We start from the raw sequence: 18,921 nt of genomic DNA, 5'->3' as shown, positions 1-18,921 counted from the left end.
TATTTTATTATTATCTATCAATTTACCATCGAACGTTGCTCAACGTATGGATGCTGAATCATCAGAGCGCTCGCCAGTTGCAGCAAATCAGTGCCTCGCTTTCTCTCCCTCCCTCTCTATCTCTCTCTCTTTTTACTCAATGATAATCACACGTTTCATGCTTTCAATGCGAGTATAACGAGTGATGGTTTTTCTTTTTTTCTTTCTTCTATTTCTGACTAGATAGCGAATTTACACGGGTTATCCTTCTTTTTACGGCTTCTACGGTTCGTTCATTTCGATTTTATATACATGCATTTTGCGACTTCCTTTCTTTTTTCATTTCGAAAATGTGATTTTTTACTTCATAGTCATTCCCCTTGATTGCGGAATACATTCGTTTATCTCGCATAGGTATATATAACGCATAATATTGCGTATATGCATATTGAGAAATTCTCAAGGAATCCCGATTCAGCTGAGCGAGATGTTATTATATTATATACTCTTGAATACAAATCTTTTTTATATATATATATATATGCGCGTATATATACCGGATGAGAAACAACTATTACAGTATAATTTATATTAATATTACAAGTCAATCGGTAATACCTATATACATATATATATATATGTGTGTATATTATAACGTAATAAACAGCTTGCTTCGATTGCTTTAGGATTCATTAAGAGATTTGTAGGTATGCAATTATAATTATAATTATAATAATCATATGTATATAATAAAGACCATTAAGGCTGTATGCGTGATAACAATATATATATATATTATATATATTATATATAATATATATATGTGTGTGTGTGTGTGTGTGTGTGTGTGTATAGTTATAAATATACAATACAAGTAAAATAAAAATCATAATTAAACATTCTCTACGTCTATATCGTTAATTGTTTTGCGATGGCGTTATAATAAGATAGTAGAATATTATTACAGTCATAAGGGTGGAAAAAAGAGCAAAGAAATATATATATATATATATATATATATATATATATATAATGTAATAGTATGTAGTGGTGATGTTTAATTATGTAATAAATAACGTATAATAACCTTATAATAATCCCTAATATTACATGATAATGATTATTACAATAATAACTATTGTATATGTATATAGTACATTATAGATAGTAATCATAAAAATGATGATAACCAATCAATCAATCATTATTAATTATTTTATACAACAATCACACGTAGAAGCGATGAATTAGAGTAGTAGAAATAACTATTTGTCAATTTAATCTATGTATTTATATTACGTGTGTATGTATGCATGTATGCGTGTATGTATGTATCTATGTGGTGTTTGCAATGTAGTAATTCATACGTTTGGTTTTTTCGTTATTATTATTATCATTATTATCATTATTATTACGATGGTAAAAGTGTGCTTCTATTTAATTTCTTTACTTGTGTTTTTTTTTTTTTTTTCTTTTCTTTTCTTTTTTCACAAATTCTCGCTATAAAGTTGGAGATTGGAGACTTTCAATTTATATACGTAATGTATACTTGGTATAATACTTGCATACAAATGTATATTCTCGTTCGCATACATGCGTATGTATACAGATCAATTTCGTATAGGGGATTTACGAACGTGTAGAAAGGGCTCATTTTGATTAAGTAAATTCGATATATTAATTTAATCGCAATTATAATAATCACCTAATACAATTAATTAATGCGATGCACTTTTTTTTTCTTTATCATATATATATATATTGTTGTCGTTTTTTTATTCATTTAATTTTTTTGTTGGTAATATTATTATTATTATTATTATTATTATTATTATTATTATTAACGTTAATATTATTTTTTTTATTACTTATGCAAAGAGAGATGCGGCAGAGAGCGTGGAGTGTAGGTTGTATATTTCCGACTAAAATATATATATATACACATATATATATATATCTATGTATATATATGTATACATACCTGTAGCAGTTAGAAATTAGGGCGTCACACATATTAAACAAATCATGAAGAAATGATTGAATAATTAATGTATATACATTTATATATCTATATATAATATACATTCAATATTATTCGAATATTTTTCAATCGCCATATTTATTTCAATCATTTCTTCGTAATTTTTTTTAATACGTTCAACGTCAATATTTTCTAACCGATATAGATGTTTATTTTTATTTACCTTGTTCGTACAAAAATGACTGTCGCAAATGAAGACATTATCATTATGTTGATTATGGATATAATATAACGTTCAAAGACGCGGCGACAAATATATTTCATAAAAGATTAAAATATTTATCATACGTGGTATAACAATTGTTTTATATTACGTATGATGAATATTAGTATTATATATGTAAAGTAATCGTATTTTTCAAACGAACCTTCTGCAGCAATTTTCATTGAAATTCTTATCGCAGCGAAAGATTTTCGTTCTTGATTTCCTCTCCTTGATTTTTTTTCGCTTACTTTAATCACTTCGTAATTTTCCTAATTCCCCTATCGTACTTATCTTTACGTAGGATTTGTAAGGATCGAATCTGTATCTTCGAATGCGACTTGTGCAAGAGTTTGCTAATTTAATATATTTACTGTAAAAATGACCGTTGCGAACCATCGTCGTCGTCAGGAATACATAGCGGAGAATATTATCGCAATGGTAATACTAATTAGCTATATAATAATAATAATAAAACTGGCGTAATTTATTATTATTCATTTTGTTTATAATTTTATTCAAACAACTAATCAAGTTTCTAAAAGACGTTTTTGTTTTCTTTCCTTTCTTCATTTCACTCTTTATAATCAACTATGCAGTTTCATTTTGCCTTTTCACAAGTATTAGTTATAATGTATAACGCTGTATAAATCTTGCGCGACTTTCAAATAGAACAAGATTAAAACGGCATCATATACTGCATTTTAAAATCTATGTGATAAAATTTTTCATTCCATTTATTTCCATACAAGTATTGTTGCTGGTTTCTCGGTTGTTATTATTACTTTTAATTATTATTATTATTATTGTTATTGTTACTACTATCATGATTAGTATTTATTCCTTTAATTTTATTTTACTTTATCGGTTCGCTGACCCATGCGTATATTCTTTAGTGCTTTTCCTTGCGTTTTATACTTTTAATTCCGCTTACACCGGGCCCCTAAAATTACAAATCTTGGCTATTTGTTAAATGATAAGTATAATAGAAATGACGATCACATCAAGTAATAACGTAAAAAATTGCAAATATCTTAGCGTAACAGTTTCCAAACCCTACATTGAATTCTTTTTTTTTTTTTTTTTTAATTTTTTTTCGTGATTTTTTTTTTATTTGTTTTTTGTTTTTCTTCGTTTTCACAATTTTTCTATTCAATACGCCTAGTTCGCAGATCAGTGTCTTAATTTGTATCGTTTAAGTTACCTTTGGAACAGAGATTTTTCTATTCTTATACAATTGCAGGGGTGAAAAAAGTTTAATCAACGACTTATTTATTTCTTAAAAATTTTTTTTTTTTATTTTACTTTTTTTTTCTTCCTCATTCCCTGCTGCGTCTTCTATCATAAGACCCTGTGATTTCTCCATCTCTTTGAAACCTATCGCTTATACCTAACTGCTTTGATTCATACGATTGGAGTAAAAAATAAATAAATGAATAAATAAATAATGACGAACAAAGCGAACGAAGTGCCAACGACAAATTTTCCTCGATCAAACTCTTCACGCGGTACTGTGTATTTTTTTTATATATATATATATATATTTATATATATATGTGTGTGTGTGTGTGTGTGTGTGTGTGTGTGAGAGAGAGAAAATTAATCGTACATACGAAAATACTCGAATTCATCGATCATGAGACGCGTGTAATTATATTGTTAATAATTTGTACAAATTAATGAACAAAAAATTACAGAAGTTTTTACTTTTTCAATCTCCGCGCATGACGCGCGACAGTTTATTTACGCTGTTCAGAAATTTAATAGCCCTTTTCAGCGTCTAAAAGGCTTTCGTTTCTTCTATCTCGCCATTCTCCCTTCTTTCGTTTCATTTGCATTTCAAATTTCGACCCACGGTATTCCCGACATTTGCGTATCGATTTTTGTAATGAAAAACGACGATCATCTTAGGGCACATCGGTCGATTGTACGGCTAATTAATTCGCGCATATAATTGGGACCAAAGCGTTTCCCTTCAATGAATCTAATTTAAATACAATTCAATGTCATTCAACTTAACTCCCTTCGTATAATATTCTTCACCCTGATAATCATTTCGTACGACGTATGCTATAATGTCGTTATAAATTTGAAATATTTAATCGTTTATCTTTCAAAATCAATACCTCATCATCAGTATTCTTCTCCCTTCCTTACTTTCTTTATCTCGTTTCCCATACCGTGCGAATTGCATTATCAAATACAATTACTTATATATCAAACACCCATCGTTTATATATGTATATGATATATATATATATATATAACGTGCTCTCGTTACAGCCCGAACATAAATCGCGATCTCTTGTTCCACTTCCGCGTGTGATCATCATAATATTGTATAACAATAACCGTACCGCGCGTTGTATACCTATATAATATATAATATTTACCTGTAATGAGAAATTTGAAAAAAGTGACAGTTACACACGTCGTACGCCGAACGCTAGAAATTTGTTACTCTAACTAAGCGGACTTTATTTATACTATATAATGATGCTATTATATCGAAATTACGCGACAATAATTAATGACATAATATTATAGATAGAATCAATGTATAACAATTTATCTTTACGTAGAATATATATTGAAATATTTTATATATATATATATATATATATATGTATATGTATATGTATATATATTATAACTAAGCTGAAGATAAGTTTCATTATGCATATTCTTTTCCATATTTCTCTTTTTCTTTTCAACTCCCTCTCTCTCTTTCTCTCTCTCTCTCCGTATATATTATACTTGGATATTATTCAGATTCAATTTTGCTTTCTGTATCGAGATTCTTGTTGCGGGGCCCGGCGTTCACCTTTTTCACAACTTATTGTTAGTCGGATGTACGATGTATTTTGTATACGTGTATAATACCGAATACGGCTCCGGATATTGATCATTTCACCGCCATTATCGTTTACTTTCCGTTTTCCCGACATTTCCATTCTTCATTTTCCTTTTCCTTATTTTAACTCTGCCATATCTATCTCGCATCATCGGCCAATTGTTTCCCTACCTCCCGAATTATCGTAGGAAATTTAATTACACAACTCTATTGCACTGACAGACAAACAGACAGACAGAAAGAACAGACAGACAGAATAGACAGACAGATATCATAGACAGGCATTTTATAAATTTACTTTGTCGCTCAGGATTTTCTCCTCGTTCTCTTTATTCATCCTTTTCTGTTTCTCTCTTCGTGCGTATTCTTTGTGGAAAGTTTTACTTTTCGTTTTGTTTTGTTTCCTTTTTCCTTACCGCCAGTTTCAAGTTTTATTCGTTACTTTGACAGACGTTAATTTGTTTATAGTTATCTTTTTCTTGCCGTTTTATTATCGTGAACCGAATTAATGAGTTTTAAATAATGTTATTAAAATTGTTACGCATCGTATAATATTCTGTCGTTGCGCCCGATTTATACTTCTTCAGCTATGTATGTATATATGTCGTAACACGCGTATCGCGTCAACTAATAATTCTTTCCCCCGCGTCTCGTTTTTCTCATCATCGATCCAACAACTTACATCATAGACCCTTCGGCTCTTTACCCATTTTTCAGTTCCCGCCTATTTTCCCCCTCATTATTCTTCGCCTGATCATCTGTGTTATTCCTCGTTTAATATATTTGTCGTTTCGTTTCCTCAGGTAACTTCCTGCACCTTTGCGGATCCCTTGTCCTCGTTGCCGCCACCGTTTATTTCTGGTTGAATGAAAATTGCGGAGAGCCCGTAACTGCGCTTCGGTGAAAATGCACGTTTTGCCACTTGTTGTCCCGCTTGTGCCAGACCCGGCTTTCCTCGCTTTGATGAGTGTGAGCCACTCCTTGCCTACAAGTTATCAGGTATCGTATATTTTACACTCTCACGAGCGTCAAACGAATTGCAAATTTCAATTACCCAACTCCGCCGTCATTATACTCACTTGTCCATGTACTGCGTAAGTCTGACGTAAGCGATGCAGGCCGCATCCTCGCCCAAAAGATGCACGTGGGGATTCAGTATTGTTGTATTTACCGCCTTGCAGTTCTTCGCCAAGACTGTGAAGCATGCGAAGCAGAAAGAAAATATCAGCTGTTGATCGATTTAAAAACTTCAAATCAATCTGCACTATCGTTTTTTTTAACACCTTTTCATTTCGACGCATGCAAAGACGAGAGATTTCATAAGAAGCTGTGGCAAATTCGGTACAGGTAGAGAGAGAGATGATATAGATTAAGCAGGGTGACCACGCGAGTGAAAAATATGGAAAACCTGGAAATAGCACGAAATTCAAAAGGGGACTTCAAAAACCTAGGATTGACCAGGAATTTTTTATTTGGTAACAAGGTTACTTTTATTCTTCGAAAAAACAAGTCGCCTTTAACTGATTTTTTTTTTTTTTTTTTTTTCCTTAAATTAAATTTTTACATAAAATAAGAAATAAAAAATCGCGTTTCTTTATTTTTCTTTCGTGCGAAGAGAGTGATGCAAACGAGGTGTAATTACCGTTATCAAAGTAAAATTTGTGAAAGTCCATTCCCTCGACCAAATTACCTAAAGCCTCGGGTTCGAACGCCGTCAAATGCGGGTCGCAGATCTTCCTGCGGAGAACGGGAGAAACGAGAACGTAGAATAATTAGATCGTTAATTCGTTGCCTCGTTCATTACAAGTATTATAATGATGTTAATTCTTAAAATCCTGCGACTAAGTAATCATCGGTTGCATTAATTAATTGGCATTTGAACCGACGTTGTAGTGAATAAATAAATGAATAAACAAATAAAAAGAGTAAAATTTCACTCACGTGTAGGCCTCAAAGTCGCCGGTGTTTATGCTTTCGATTAACTGTTCAGTCATCTTGATTATTTCCTGACGACGAGCTGGAATTTTCAACACACCATCGTCAGTTTTAACCTCACACTCAAATTCCGCCATGTCAGACCCTTTCTGACACATCGTACAGCACAACAGCCACATGCATGAACGTTTAATTATTATGCAGTACCTATAATATCGTTATTTTAAAAAATTTTCTTTTCTTCTTTTTCTTTGTTTTATTTTTCGTACGTTACACCGTACCTACTTTTAACCCTTCGTCACGTGTCCGTGCACTTGTAATTTACATTTCGTTAGTAAAATTTCGGTTAGTCTGGCAAGAGTTACGCTTGGTTAACGCAATCCTCGAATTATTCACTTTATTGAGTAAACCTTCGCGTTCAACGAGTACGAATATTTCAACTTCCGACACGATCTGTGTTTTATTTTTCAACGATACGTAGATGTTGTACGTGCCTCTATCGTCTACGATCTTGAACCTCCGCGTTTCTTGGCTTTCGTACGTAAGAGTAACGCATCTCCACTGACAATATTACGAACAAATGTCTCCGAGTCGTTTTCAATTTACACCCACGCGCGTCCATACGTGCAGGGTGTGTATAAAACGAGATTTTACGTAAGTCCAAACCAGGTTTGAGATTATATACTTGATAAGGCAAAGGTGTTGCATCTACCACCACCACAGTCACGTGTTCAGGGAAACCTCGATCCTATTGGTTAACTCCTTGAGAAATTCGTTTTCTAATTCTATTGGCTAAGGGGAGTCTTGATAACGGATACCAAGGTCGTGGAGAAGATAGGGATACCCCTTCTTCTTTCCTTTCCATAACAAACGTCTTGCTCCAGATGCAGGTTTTCTTATTTATTGTTATTATTCCCGGCAAATCGTCGACAACTGTGCTCGATATTTTCACACAAATTGTAACAAATTCACGAACAATAAACGTCGATTTTCAGACACAATATTCTATTGATAATAATTGTTACACTTTTTTTCTTATTTTTGCAATTGTCAGTTGTGTTCTGAATTTTAATACTGTGATAACTATATTTCATTGTTTTTCATTCTGAGAAGTAAATTTTTATCTCCGTGTATTCTCGTTTAATGAAAATTCTTTGTTACGATTTGACAATCTGCGAATATGGAAATTCGTGTATTTCTCAACGATGTGGAAAAAATTAAGATGTCCGACGTAGAAGCGTAGATTTTTTCAAGCTATAATTTGAGAAAAAATTCTTATCGCGTGGAAAGTCGAGTGTTTTTCTATTTTTATCGAATGGAACAAAAATACCGACAGATATTTCAACCGGAATAAAGAGTTTATCTACCTATGGTTTGTTCTTTAGTCGCGGTAATAGTTTGATGGTTTCAATCGCATGTGGTTCAAAGTCACTGTTACATATATACGTATGTATGCATTTTACCTCAAACTCGTTAATATTTATGATCATAAGTCTAAGTATTACACTATCTATACTTACAAACAGTTTTTCATTGGCTTTAATTTAATTGATGGTTTTGTTTTCGATACGTATAGTAATTGAATGTTACGATTACCTGAGCACTGCGAATTCGTAGATAGCTGACTGCAGGTCTTGATAGGACAGACGATTCTTATCTCTATAATAACATACCTTTCTTATTAAAAAAAAAAGAACACACAAAATTCGGAAGAAAATAAATAAATGCGCAAAACAACAAACGGTCGAAGGGAACCGCACAGGCATGATATCTACATAGCTGTGTGTGTACGCGGCTAATTTATATATAATATGTATAAATTAAACGATATTTTCATCGCGTGAAAGCAGGGAGGGAAAAATTGAGACGATTTATCATAAGAGTAGAAATAAAACGATCTTATGCTTTTTAAACATAACAAGAGCGATTTAAAATTGCTCGTAACACACTGTACTTCTATTTTTGAATCATCTCAATTTTTCGCGATAAAAAAATAGAAACAAAACGCTTTAAATAATAAACTGTGATGGTTTAACTATTTTTCGCTTCTTTGCAATATTTATATGCAGAGTGTCCTACAATATATATACGAATACACACAGATCGACTTATGGGAAAAACTTTTTTCGGTTCACGTTACTTTGAGACGTGGTTTTCCTTTCGGTTCGCTTCGCGGATTATTTAATAAAATATCTGAAAATTTGCGTTATTCGCGTATATTGTGTACCCAATACACTTTCTAGAACCGCACACGTATACGACAGGTAACTGAAATTGTGGTTTCAAATGTCAGATACACTCCACGTTTCCAACTCCATCGCGAATCGCGTGTGTCCAGGGTATAAATTTTACAAATACGTGACCGTTGCATCTGTGCAAATAATTATAACCACAATGATAATTTAAAATTAGTAATTTCTTTCTCTCTCTTCAATTATAGCGTAACCGGTAGAGATTTACTTTTTCTCTCGTCGCACCATCATCGTTTCGATAATTATTTATCTATTCCAAGATGCGAATCGTGCCTCTCCCCCTGTATCATGTTATATTTTCCAGCTGCTTATTCTCTCAATTTTTCCCCTGCACATACTTATGACCTGCAGGGTCTATCAACAGTAATAGAAATAGTTTTAAACAATTTATTAACAATGACAAATGAGCCAACCGATGTATATATACACACACACATGTATATATGCATGTGTATATATATATATTTATAACTAAAACATTAACTTACATATTTTTCTACGGTGTATAACGCTTAACAGTATCTTTTATCTTGTCCTACGTGAAAAAAAAGAAAAAGATAAAAAGATATCTTCTCACCATCTTTCTACATCCTAGTCGATCAACGAACAACTCGTTGGCTAGAATAATTATATTTCTGCAATCCGATAGAATTAGTGTCCAAAGACCCGTCCGGCGATAATGCGAAGGATCGCTAATAGCTGTTTGTATATCGGTTTGTTCGTTGACTTTGCCGATTTTGTATCTGGCTTTTCGTCAGCCGAGCGTGTGAATTTTGATAAAACGCGGCAAGTCCGTCGCGGCGGCAATACGCTCGCGGCTAACGAAACGTTGATTTCGCCCGATGAAATACATTAGTTATTTAGGGCTAGAGCAAGCGACACCGCCTGAGCTTCGAGCAGACGTCCTCGTCCTTTTGCGGCTTACGGGACGCATCGTTCGTCTCTGATTTGCTCGTTTTCGGTGTTGCCTTTGCGGCCTTACCGCCGTCGTATTCTCCGCTCTCGCCTAGCTGGCAGTATCCCGCAGTCCCGGATGTTCCGGACATCACCTGATTGCCTCGCCCTCCGCCGATACCGTCTGATTGTGAGTCTGAACAGCCCCTCGTCGTGCAATTGATGCAAGAAGCGAACACCGAACACCAAGCCAGAGCCAATCAGCGGGCAGCAAACACGAATATAAGCATGCACAAATATGTATACATGCACACGTGTACGCGTATGTGTATATACATGTGTGTGTGTATATATATATATACATACACACTTACACACACACGCGCGCGCGTATATCGTACACGTGTGGAAGTTCATTATACAACACGCAACACGCTACGATTAACTAAAAGACGGAATTACTGCATGGGAGGTGGATTTTTTGAAAGGGACACGCGTTATATCCAGCAGATGAATATTTTTGGGGATGGACGATGTTGATCAGGTATATTTCTTGCCGACAAACAGGAATCACAGAGAAAACAACAAGCTGGCTTGCGACAGATTAATCGAAGCTACAGAAAGGGTATAAATCTAACGGAGGAGATTCAGTTGTCTCCGGATTGAATTGAAGATTGACAAAATTCGAGGTACTGTCGAGGAGTTCGGGGACACAAACGTTTCTTCAGGGAAGTTGAATATGGACCTGAGGTTGAAACCATTGTAGATACTTTCGAGGAGGTCGGGATACAAACGTTCTTGCTGCAGGAACGTCGAACGTGTAACGAAGATTAAAAACATTTGAGGTGTCGTCGAGGAGGAGTTCAGGATGAAAAAGTATCCGCAGGAAAGGTCGGTAATGTCGAGGGAAGTCTTTCGCGACTATCGAACGTTTCGAATTACGTAGCTGGCAAGGAGGGACTTTAACAGGCAGAGAAAGAGAGAGAGAGGGAGATGATTGAGCGAAGTAGAGGGGTCGAAAGGTGAAAAATAAAAGGAAGCTACAGACCAGTGTTCGAGTCATGACGACGAGGCGTGCTCCCGCAGGCGTTGAGGTGGATCGTCGACGACGGGGATCCGCCGGTTTGGCTGTTCTGGCTGTTGCTGCTGCTACTGTGGCTGGAGCCACTGCCACTCCCACTGCCAGCTAGTCATGCAACCAACGAACCAACAAGGGTACATTGTGACTCGGCCTCGATATCGTAAGCCAAAAACGGAAAACCAAACGTGCAACCTCCTCATCGCCGCTATTACATGTCACGTTCGTCGTGGCTTTCCTTTTTTCCTCCTCATTATTTTCATTCTCAGATATACAGAGTCGGCGGATGGTGGCAAAGCGGTTGAGAAGGATACAAAGAGAGAAAAAGAGAGAGAGAGAGAGGGAGAGCGATGACGGGAGGTCAAAGACTGCGAATAAGAGAAAGATAGAGATAAAGTTACGGGTAAAAAAACACGAACCCACTCATACGATTTTTCGCCATATTATCATCGATCGATTCTCTCGTTTCAACAGGTTGCAATTGACCTTTCAATCCATTACCGACCTCGCCGTATTGCGGTAAATTATAACAATGGTCTCTTTAACTTTGTTACTCTTTTTTCTCCACTCTCCTGTTATTCGCGTAAATGGGTTCGCGTGTATAATACATAAGGATTGCAGGCAAGAACAAAGTTTTCGTCGATTCATTCTGCACTAAGCAATTTTTCACTATCAGATTGAATATCTTTATCGCGTCAAAGACGATAATTTATCTCTTATGCGTGGATCGTTTGTTCATTTTTATTTTCTCCATTTCAGCCTAAATATTGTGAAAGCCTTGCAGGCGGTATTGCTAATGAGAATGTATGAAATGAAAGGCGTTAACCGCAGAATCGCTTTGTTCTTACGTCATCAATCAATGCGTTAATAATTTTTCTTAGATTCTTTTGATTAGTTTTATAGTTGCAATACTATCGTAATCCAATTATTTTCGTTATTATCATTATGATTATTATCATTGTTTATCGATTTATTTTTTTTTAACAAACAAAAATTATCTTCAAACTAATAAGCTATTTAACAAAACAATATTATTCGTGTGGTTATTTATACTGGAAATATCGAAAGAATAATAAACATGTGGATCGAAAGATGGATACGCAAATACGTGTGATCGTGAATTAACAATTATAACACGTGTATAACAATGAGCATAAAAAGCAACCAATAGAACGTTTAAATCGTTAAAATTGACGATTTAATTGTAAGAAAATTCTTCGTTTTAGTCTAGCGTATTAATTAGTACGTAGTATAATATATTGTTACGCTAGGTTATCGAAAAATCGTAAGTAAAAGGGAAAAAAAAAAAAAAAATATCAAGTGAAGTATAAAAAAACGAAAGTCAAATCATGCTCAACCCTAGAACGTTGTAATATCTCAACAATCAACAATCTTACCAATTTGTCCGGTGATCTGGCCATTCGGTACAATTTGTCGCTGTACGTTAGTTATATATTATATAATTATTAAGTGTAGAAGAGACGATTCTATGACCCGTCGCTGTTCATTATTACAGTAAGCATACTCTATCATAAGCATCTATTCTCGCAGAATATTTTTTCTTTCCTTCTCCCCTGAAATTTCGAATCTTATTAAAATTTCGTACACGAATAAGTTCTCCTTGCCATGTATTTAGTCTCGCAGACCTTTGGAACGCCTATATCTTAGTAAATACGGCGATTATGCCAACTGGATTCCACTTTTTACTTTTATAGGTACTGGGCTTACGGATTGTACGATGTGCGTAACGTACACGTACGTTGTATACGTAATATACGTGTTCCTGGCGTTACTAATGTAGCGTGAAAATACTGCAATATTTCTGCGTTTTTAAATCAATTAAGCTCGTACAGCATTCAGGTACTCGTATACTTGCACGCTACTGTAATTTCTACATACAACAAGCTGCGTTAAGCGATACGCCTACTTCTTTGCGCAATCGATTCCGTATCTTGGTATGTTTTCGCTATTTTTTACAGTCACCAATCTCGGAAACTTGTCATATCTGTCAGTTGTTTATATGTATACAAACATAATTCGAATAATTCGAGTAGCAGTAATTTTTTATAATTAGTAAAATTTTCACAGCTTGCATTCCACAGGCGCACAAGGTATATATATATATATACATATATTGGTTAATATACAAAGAAAACTCCACAACGATTAAAATTCGATAACGGATATTAGGGTGTAGAATTTATAAGAGAAAGTCGGCATGGTGATATACGTGTGTAGATAATTTATAAAATGCACTCGGAAAGTGAAAAATCAGAAATTGATTCCAACCGAAAAACAAACGACAAATTTTTCCTTCACGGAAAAGTTCGTTTCGCTCTGTGCGTGTGTATTACGTATGTATGAGGCGAATATATGTATAAAGCATGAATCCGGACAAGGTCGGCGTAAAGAAACGAAGAAAAAAGAATACGGGAGAGAAGCAGATGAGAAAGAAGACAATAAAAAAGAGAGAATGAAAGGAAAAACTTCTGCCGCGCTGCTTTGCCTTGTCTGGCTTCTTGGTGAAGCGATAGGCGGTTAGACGGTTTACGTTAGACAGGCACGTGTGTGTTATTGTGTTGGAATTTTATACCGACGCGTAATAATTCACTAATGCATATTTATATTACAAGGGGATATCGAAAGGCGAATGAAAAGTTTTAATCAATCACAGACAGGTGAAATGTGGCGATATAGAAACGGATGGATCAGTTTAAACGTGTAAAATTTGACGATTTTTCTCATATAATTCGCATTTCAAACGCGGCGAGGAAAGATAAAGCAGTAATATAGTAACGGGGAAAATGTCGAGGGTGAGTGAAAACGTTGGATAATCACACAAAACGGTAAACGGGGGATCACGAACAACGGACGTTATACGTAATACATGTATGATAATGTGTCCAATTTATGTACAACAAAAGCGCGTTGAAAAGAAAATTCTTTGTTAAATATTACAATTAAAACTGCAGAGATATCGGACGTACGATTTTGAGGAAAATGGAAATAAAATCGTACCAATAAAACTAAATTTTGCCAATATTCCAGTGCCGAACGTTTGTTCAGAATAGTCGTATGGCATTTTTTTAAATTTCGTCAAAGAAATTAGGTGCGGCAGATTTGACAAATCGGAGACGCTGGTTGATTATTTATTTCTTTTGTTGCTTTACGCGCTTATTGCCGAGAATTTACCGAGATCATCACCCGCCTCGTCCCTCCTTATCTCTGCAGTGAATTTGATCGAGTCAGCTTATCGAGCTTCGATTTTATAAGCGGTGGCGTTTTCCTTACAACAATAACCATTTTACCTTGGGCACCCTGGAGCAGGACTGCGGCGATTCCTAGCGTGCTTCCGGCGGATTGGGGTTGCTTTTGGGACGGGGTTTGGCCCACCATCACCCTCGAGAAAACCGAGGCCGCGGCTGGGCTGCTGGGCGGCGTGCCTTGCGAGGCCAAGCCTGAGGGCCAGGGCGAACTTCGTGTAGATGGGGAGGAGATGACGTTAAAGGGGGTGCCCTCGTCGATTTCGACGTCGTCAATTTCGGGCGCGAAAAGCGAGATTTTCGCGAGAAAAACACTCGAACGCATTTTCGTTTGCCGCAGAAATAAAGAAATCGCAACAGAATTCACGCCTTTCTCTGTTTCTGCGTCAAATGAAAAAATACATGGGAGCGTTTTTCGGAATTCTCTATAGAACGGGTCTGTCGAGCCCTTTTTCGCGTTTGAGATACGCGGACCTTGATATTTGGAAATCGGCTGGGGCACACCCTTAAGGACTCGTTAGCCGCGATGTGATCGAATTTCAAAGATCTTTGAGTCGGGTTACGTTGAGTGAAAGCCGAGCTTTTTTCCATGCGAATATCAGTCTCGTTATAAAATATCTGAATCGAAGTTTAGGCAAAGGGGGAAAAGCGTTTGAGACATCTCAAAGAACGTATTCATATCTGCGCCAATGATGGTGAATAAACCAATAAAATAGCATCACCTGTGTTTCATAGAAACGAATTTGGGAAAATTCTAACGATGGAAGCTGATGTTTTAACAGATCGATAAATTTTCTAAAGATTCTTCGAATGATTTTTGTTTTTTTTTTCCGTTTCATCAAATGTGTACACTTTTCGATAGACATATTAATTGGATGTAAATTTTGACCATTACAAAAATTTCACGATATCTCTAAAATTGTAAAATAATCAACAGCGTTCGCGGTCGAAATTCAAGAATAAATAAATAAAAATCAATCTTTTTTTAAAAAAAATGCATCCTCACTTATCCCGGTAACGTGTACATATTTAAAGTATTTTCGATGCCTGATACGCATCCCTGTTTGTGTAATTTTTACACACTTCGCAACGCTATTGCGGAGGGTCCGCGAATTTCACTAGAGTTGGTGGTTTCATTGAAACGAGAGTCGCCGCCGTGCGTAAATCTGTGTCACGTTGTCTCCGCGGATCCGCGAATAGCTTTGGTCCATGACACAGAGCCGTTAGATTATACAAGTTATGCATCAGGTTGTACACGCAGGGCTGTATCGACGAATGTAAATAGAGGAGGGACGGAGACGGCGAGTCGGTAAGCCGTCGAGTGAAGTTTTATACCGTGTACGTCAGGGTCTTTGAGGGAAAAATAATTTGCCATTTTCCACCATGGAACCCTCTGAAAAGTTTGTTCATGGCGAAAGAAAGGTTCTGGAAAAAGGTGAGCGTTCTACGCTACGGGGATTTTTTCAATTTTATACATTTATTTAAATTTATCAAGTATCGTGGATAAATTTTTATTTTTTTTTTACGGCTTACATCAATCATAATATCAATTTACGTCGCTAAGAAGACTCATCATTGTACTATCAAGTCTCCGGTTGATGTTTGAGGAGTTGATCCGACGATTTTTTCATTACTAATTCAATCTCATAAAATATTTATAATACAATGCGTTCTCGGATGATATATCGTTGTGTTATGGATCGTAATTTTTGGGTTGAACGTAAATATCAGGAAAGAAATAATAATTTAAGCGCTACAACGTGTTTCTCCAAAAATTTTAAAATATGTGAAAAAAAAAAAAAATTAAACAATCAAATGACCGCGATCTTGGATGTAACGTAGAACGCTTACCTTTTCACGTAATTTTTCTTTTGACCTAAACAAACTTTTTAGGGTGTTGTTACGGTGGAAAATCGTGAATTATTTTTTTCTGCAACATCCCAAGTATACACATGTATCATCGATCGACAAGTTGCTGGAATTACTTTAGCCGCCACGTTTAAACCCCCCTGATATCAACACGTGACGTGCGAATTGGTGTGCAAGTTATGTAATACAGTGATAAATACACATTGTACATAGCGATAATAATGAAGGTTCGCGTTTCGCATTCGCGACTGTCCAAAATCAATATCGCGTAACATTCATCGGTAAATTCTAATCGGGCCAAAATTCGCGCGTCAATCGAGGCATCAAGGAAATGAGAAAAGTACACGATACGTGGAAAAATCGAGGTATAAAAGACTCACTACTCATCGGCTGCTTTGATGAAACCGCGGAAATTACGCTCGTTGCTGCCGACATTGCCTCACGTGTTACAAATATTTTACAGTTCTTTTTCTTCTCTGCACGGATGTGACAAAAAGAGTAGATTTTAGTCAAGACTGCGGGAACGTAGAGAATCATCCGGATTTTTTTTCAAGGAAAATGAGATCCGTTTCAATCTCACAATCTAATTTACATTTATAGTAAAAATTACATTTCGATACGGGTATTATTTACCGAAAACCTTGACGCGTCTCTCCTTTCCCACAGTTTTCAGTAAAATCTGTTCTCCATCTTTTCTCCGAGTGCACCGCACGAATCGTCCGACTTTCCTTCGCCTGCGAATTTATTATTATTTCGCAGCTGAATTAATCTCCGCGACTCTTGAGATCCCGAGAATAAAATAAAGGACCACGTCACTCGGCGACAAACTTTTCGATAATTTTATATAGAACGGGAACCGGTTTTTCCTTCTCCAACGCCAAGTTCAATTACGGATTCATCCAAGCGCCGAATGTATATCTACTTGAGAGCAGAAACGAAGCGAAACTGTCTTCTTCTCTCTATCCGTGTATCTCTATCCACACGCCTGTGATCTATTCGAGGTTGCTAAGCGGCAAGTTGCAGGTATTTCCGTCCAATCTCGTCCGACTCGAACGACCCTCCGTCTCTTATTCTTTTTCTCATGCATATACCGCGAGATTTCAATCCGGCGCATCTTATCCCCCTGATTTTATCGTATTATTATATCAAGGATGCAATTTGGGAAATGTATACAAGCGAAAAGTTGGAGGGTAAAAACATCCTCGAGCTTTTCTTTCGCGTGGGATTTTTTTATCCAAGAATTTTTCAGCTCCCAAAGATTCTCGAACGTAACACCGCGTGACGTTTTCACCTCACGATCAGTCGACTCTTGGGTTAATGTTTTAATCTTTCACACCAACGACATGTTGCTTCCTATATTTATTATACATGTACACGTACTCGGCACGATTCACATCTTTATTTTTTTGTCAAAAATTAACTTTCCTCATGCCTACCGGATAGTTGTTTGGTTATTCGACCGACGTAAAAGGAGACGCTTTGATTTGTTACACGCGCATCGGCGTGTAAAGTAACGTTCACCCGTCAGATGAATCATTCATCTATGTACTGTATTATATATCGTGTATTTCTACCGTTAAAGTAGAATCGTGCTCTCGTGTTGTGACATATAATACATTTCAATGGTAGAAGTCGGAAAATAGTTAATGCAAAGTTAGTACGATATTATTTTTGTTCAAAAAGCATAAACAAGTTCTACAACATTATATTGTTAATATCGAAAATGCTCGTTATTAAGAAAGAAAAAAGAAAATTAACTTTCTACTTTATCTCGTGAGAAATTATTGTAATCAATGTAATACGAGTGTGTACAATATTAACGTGCAATTAGTTGTATATTCATGTTAAAGAAAGAAGGAAAAAGAAACTCTGTTAATCAAGTTTCATCTTAAATCATTCGCCAGTTATATTAGACAAAAAAAAAAAAAAATAATCAAATGAAAACCAACAACCTCAACGATCAGGTATATATAATTATTGTGAAATTTATGCAATCATATAACGTAAAAATATATTCCATCTCTCAAACGCACCGAAACATGCCCAATTTACAAAACGTTACTTATTTGCGATCGATAATAATTCTATAAATATCCGATTAAATTTGTAAATCTTATAAACCATGTGTACGTAAGAAATGCAAACGCAATTGGTTTCAATAATAAATTATTTATTCAACGGCACATCCGTCATTGTGTAGAAAAAATATATATTACAATTCCGGCATGGTTTGGACTTGAAAGAAAAGAACAATCGATGCCTGGTAAAAATTTCAGGATACTGGAAGAAAAATTGACTACACCGGAGAAAAAATTGTTAAGTAAAACACGAGAAAAAAAAAAAAACAAACGAGGAATCACGAAAGATTGTAAAAACGGTGGCAAAGCGTTGGGCATGTTCCGCGGTTTGTCATTGTTAGTGAAAACAAAAGCTACGTGTAACGCAAGTGAACAGATAAGACATTAATTATGCATATTATACACATATATATACATTATATGTGTGTACACGTATGTATATATATGTATATATTACAGACGACACGAATGATCGT

General features: G+C 35.5%; 1 protein-coding gene across 24 annotated transcripts in view; it reads right to left on the bottom strand.

Annotated features, from left to right (window-relative positions):
* Nucleotides 1-3,467: 3,467 nt before the first annotated feature.
* Nucleotides 3,468-18,921, bottom strand: part of LOC107225076 (calcium/calmodulin-dependent protein kinase type II alpha chain) — a 97,604-nt gene continuing 82,150 nt past the window's right edge. For 6 of the 24 annotated variants that reach the window (XM_015665395.2, XM_046737594.1, XM_046737574.1 and 3 more), the window contains 5 exons: nucleotides 8,608-8,670; nucleotides 7,018-7,093; nucleotides 6,719-6,813; nucleotides 6,156-6,270; nucleotides 3,468-6,061 (listed from right to left, as the gene is read on the bottom strand). In XM_015665395.2, coding sequence (XP_015520881.1) covers nucleotides 5,929-6,061; nucleotides 6,156-6,270; nucleotides 6,719-6,813; nucleotides 7,018-7,093; nucleotides 8,608-8,670 — 482 coding nt within the window. In that variant the 3' untranslated portion in view covers nucleotides 3,468-5,928. Of the gene's footprint in view, nucleotides 6,062-6,155; nucleotides 6,271-6,718; nucleotides 6,814-7,017; nucleotides 7,094-8,607; nucleotides 8,671-8,724; nucleotides 10,354-11,205; nucleotides 11,344-14,543; nucleotides 14,694-18,921 lie in introns of those variants that run through there. The other 18 variants (XM_015665398.2, XM_046737621.1, XM_046737607.1 and 15 more) reach the window with 6 other exon arrangements.

Source organism: Neodiprion lecontei, chromosome 1 (genome assembly GCF_021901455.1).
Source record: "Neodiprion lecontei isolate iyNeoLeco1 chromosome 1, iyNeoLeco1.1, whole genome shotgun sequence".
NCBI lineage: Eukaryota > Metazoa > Arthropoda > Insecta > Hymenoptera > Diprionidae > Neodiprion > Neodiprion lecontei.
This window is presented reverse-complemented; position numbering and strand designations above follow the sequence as displayed.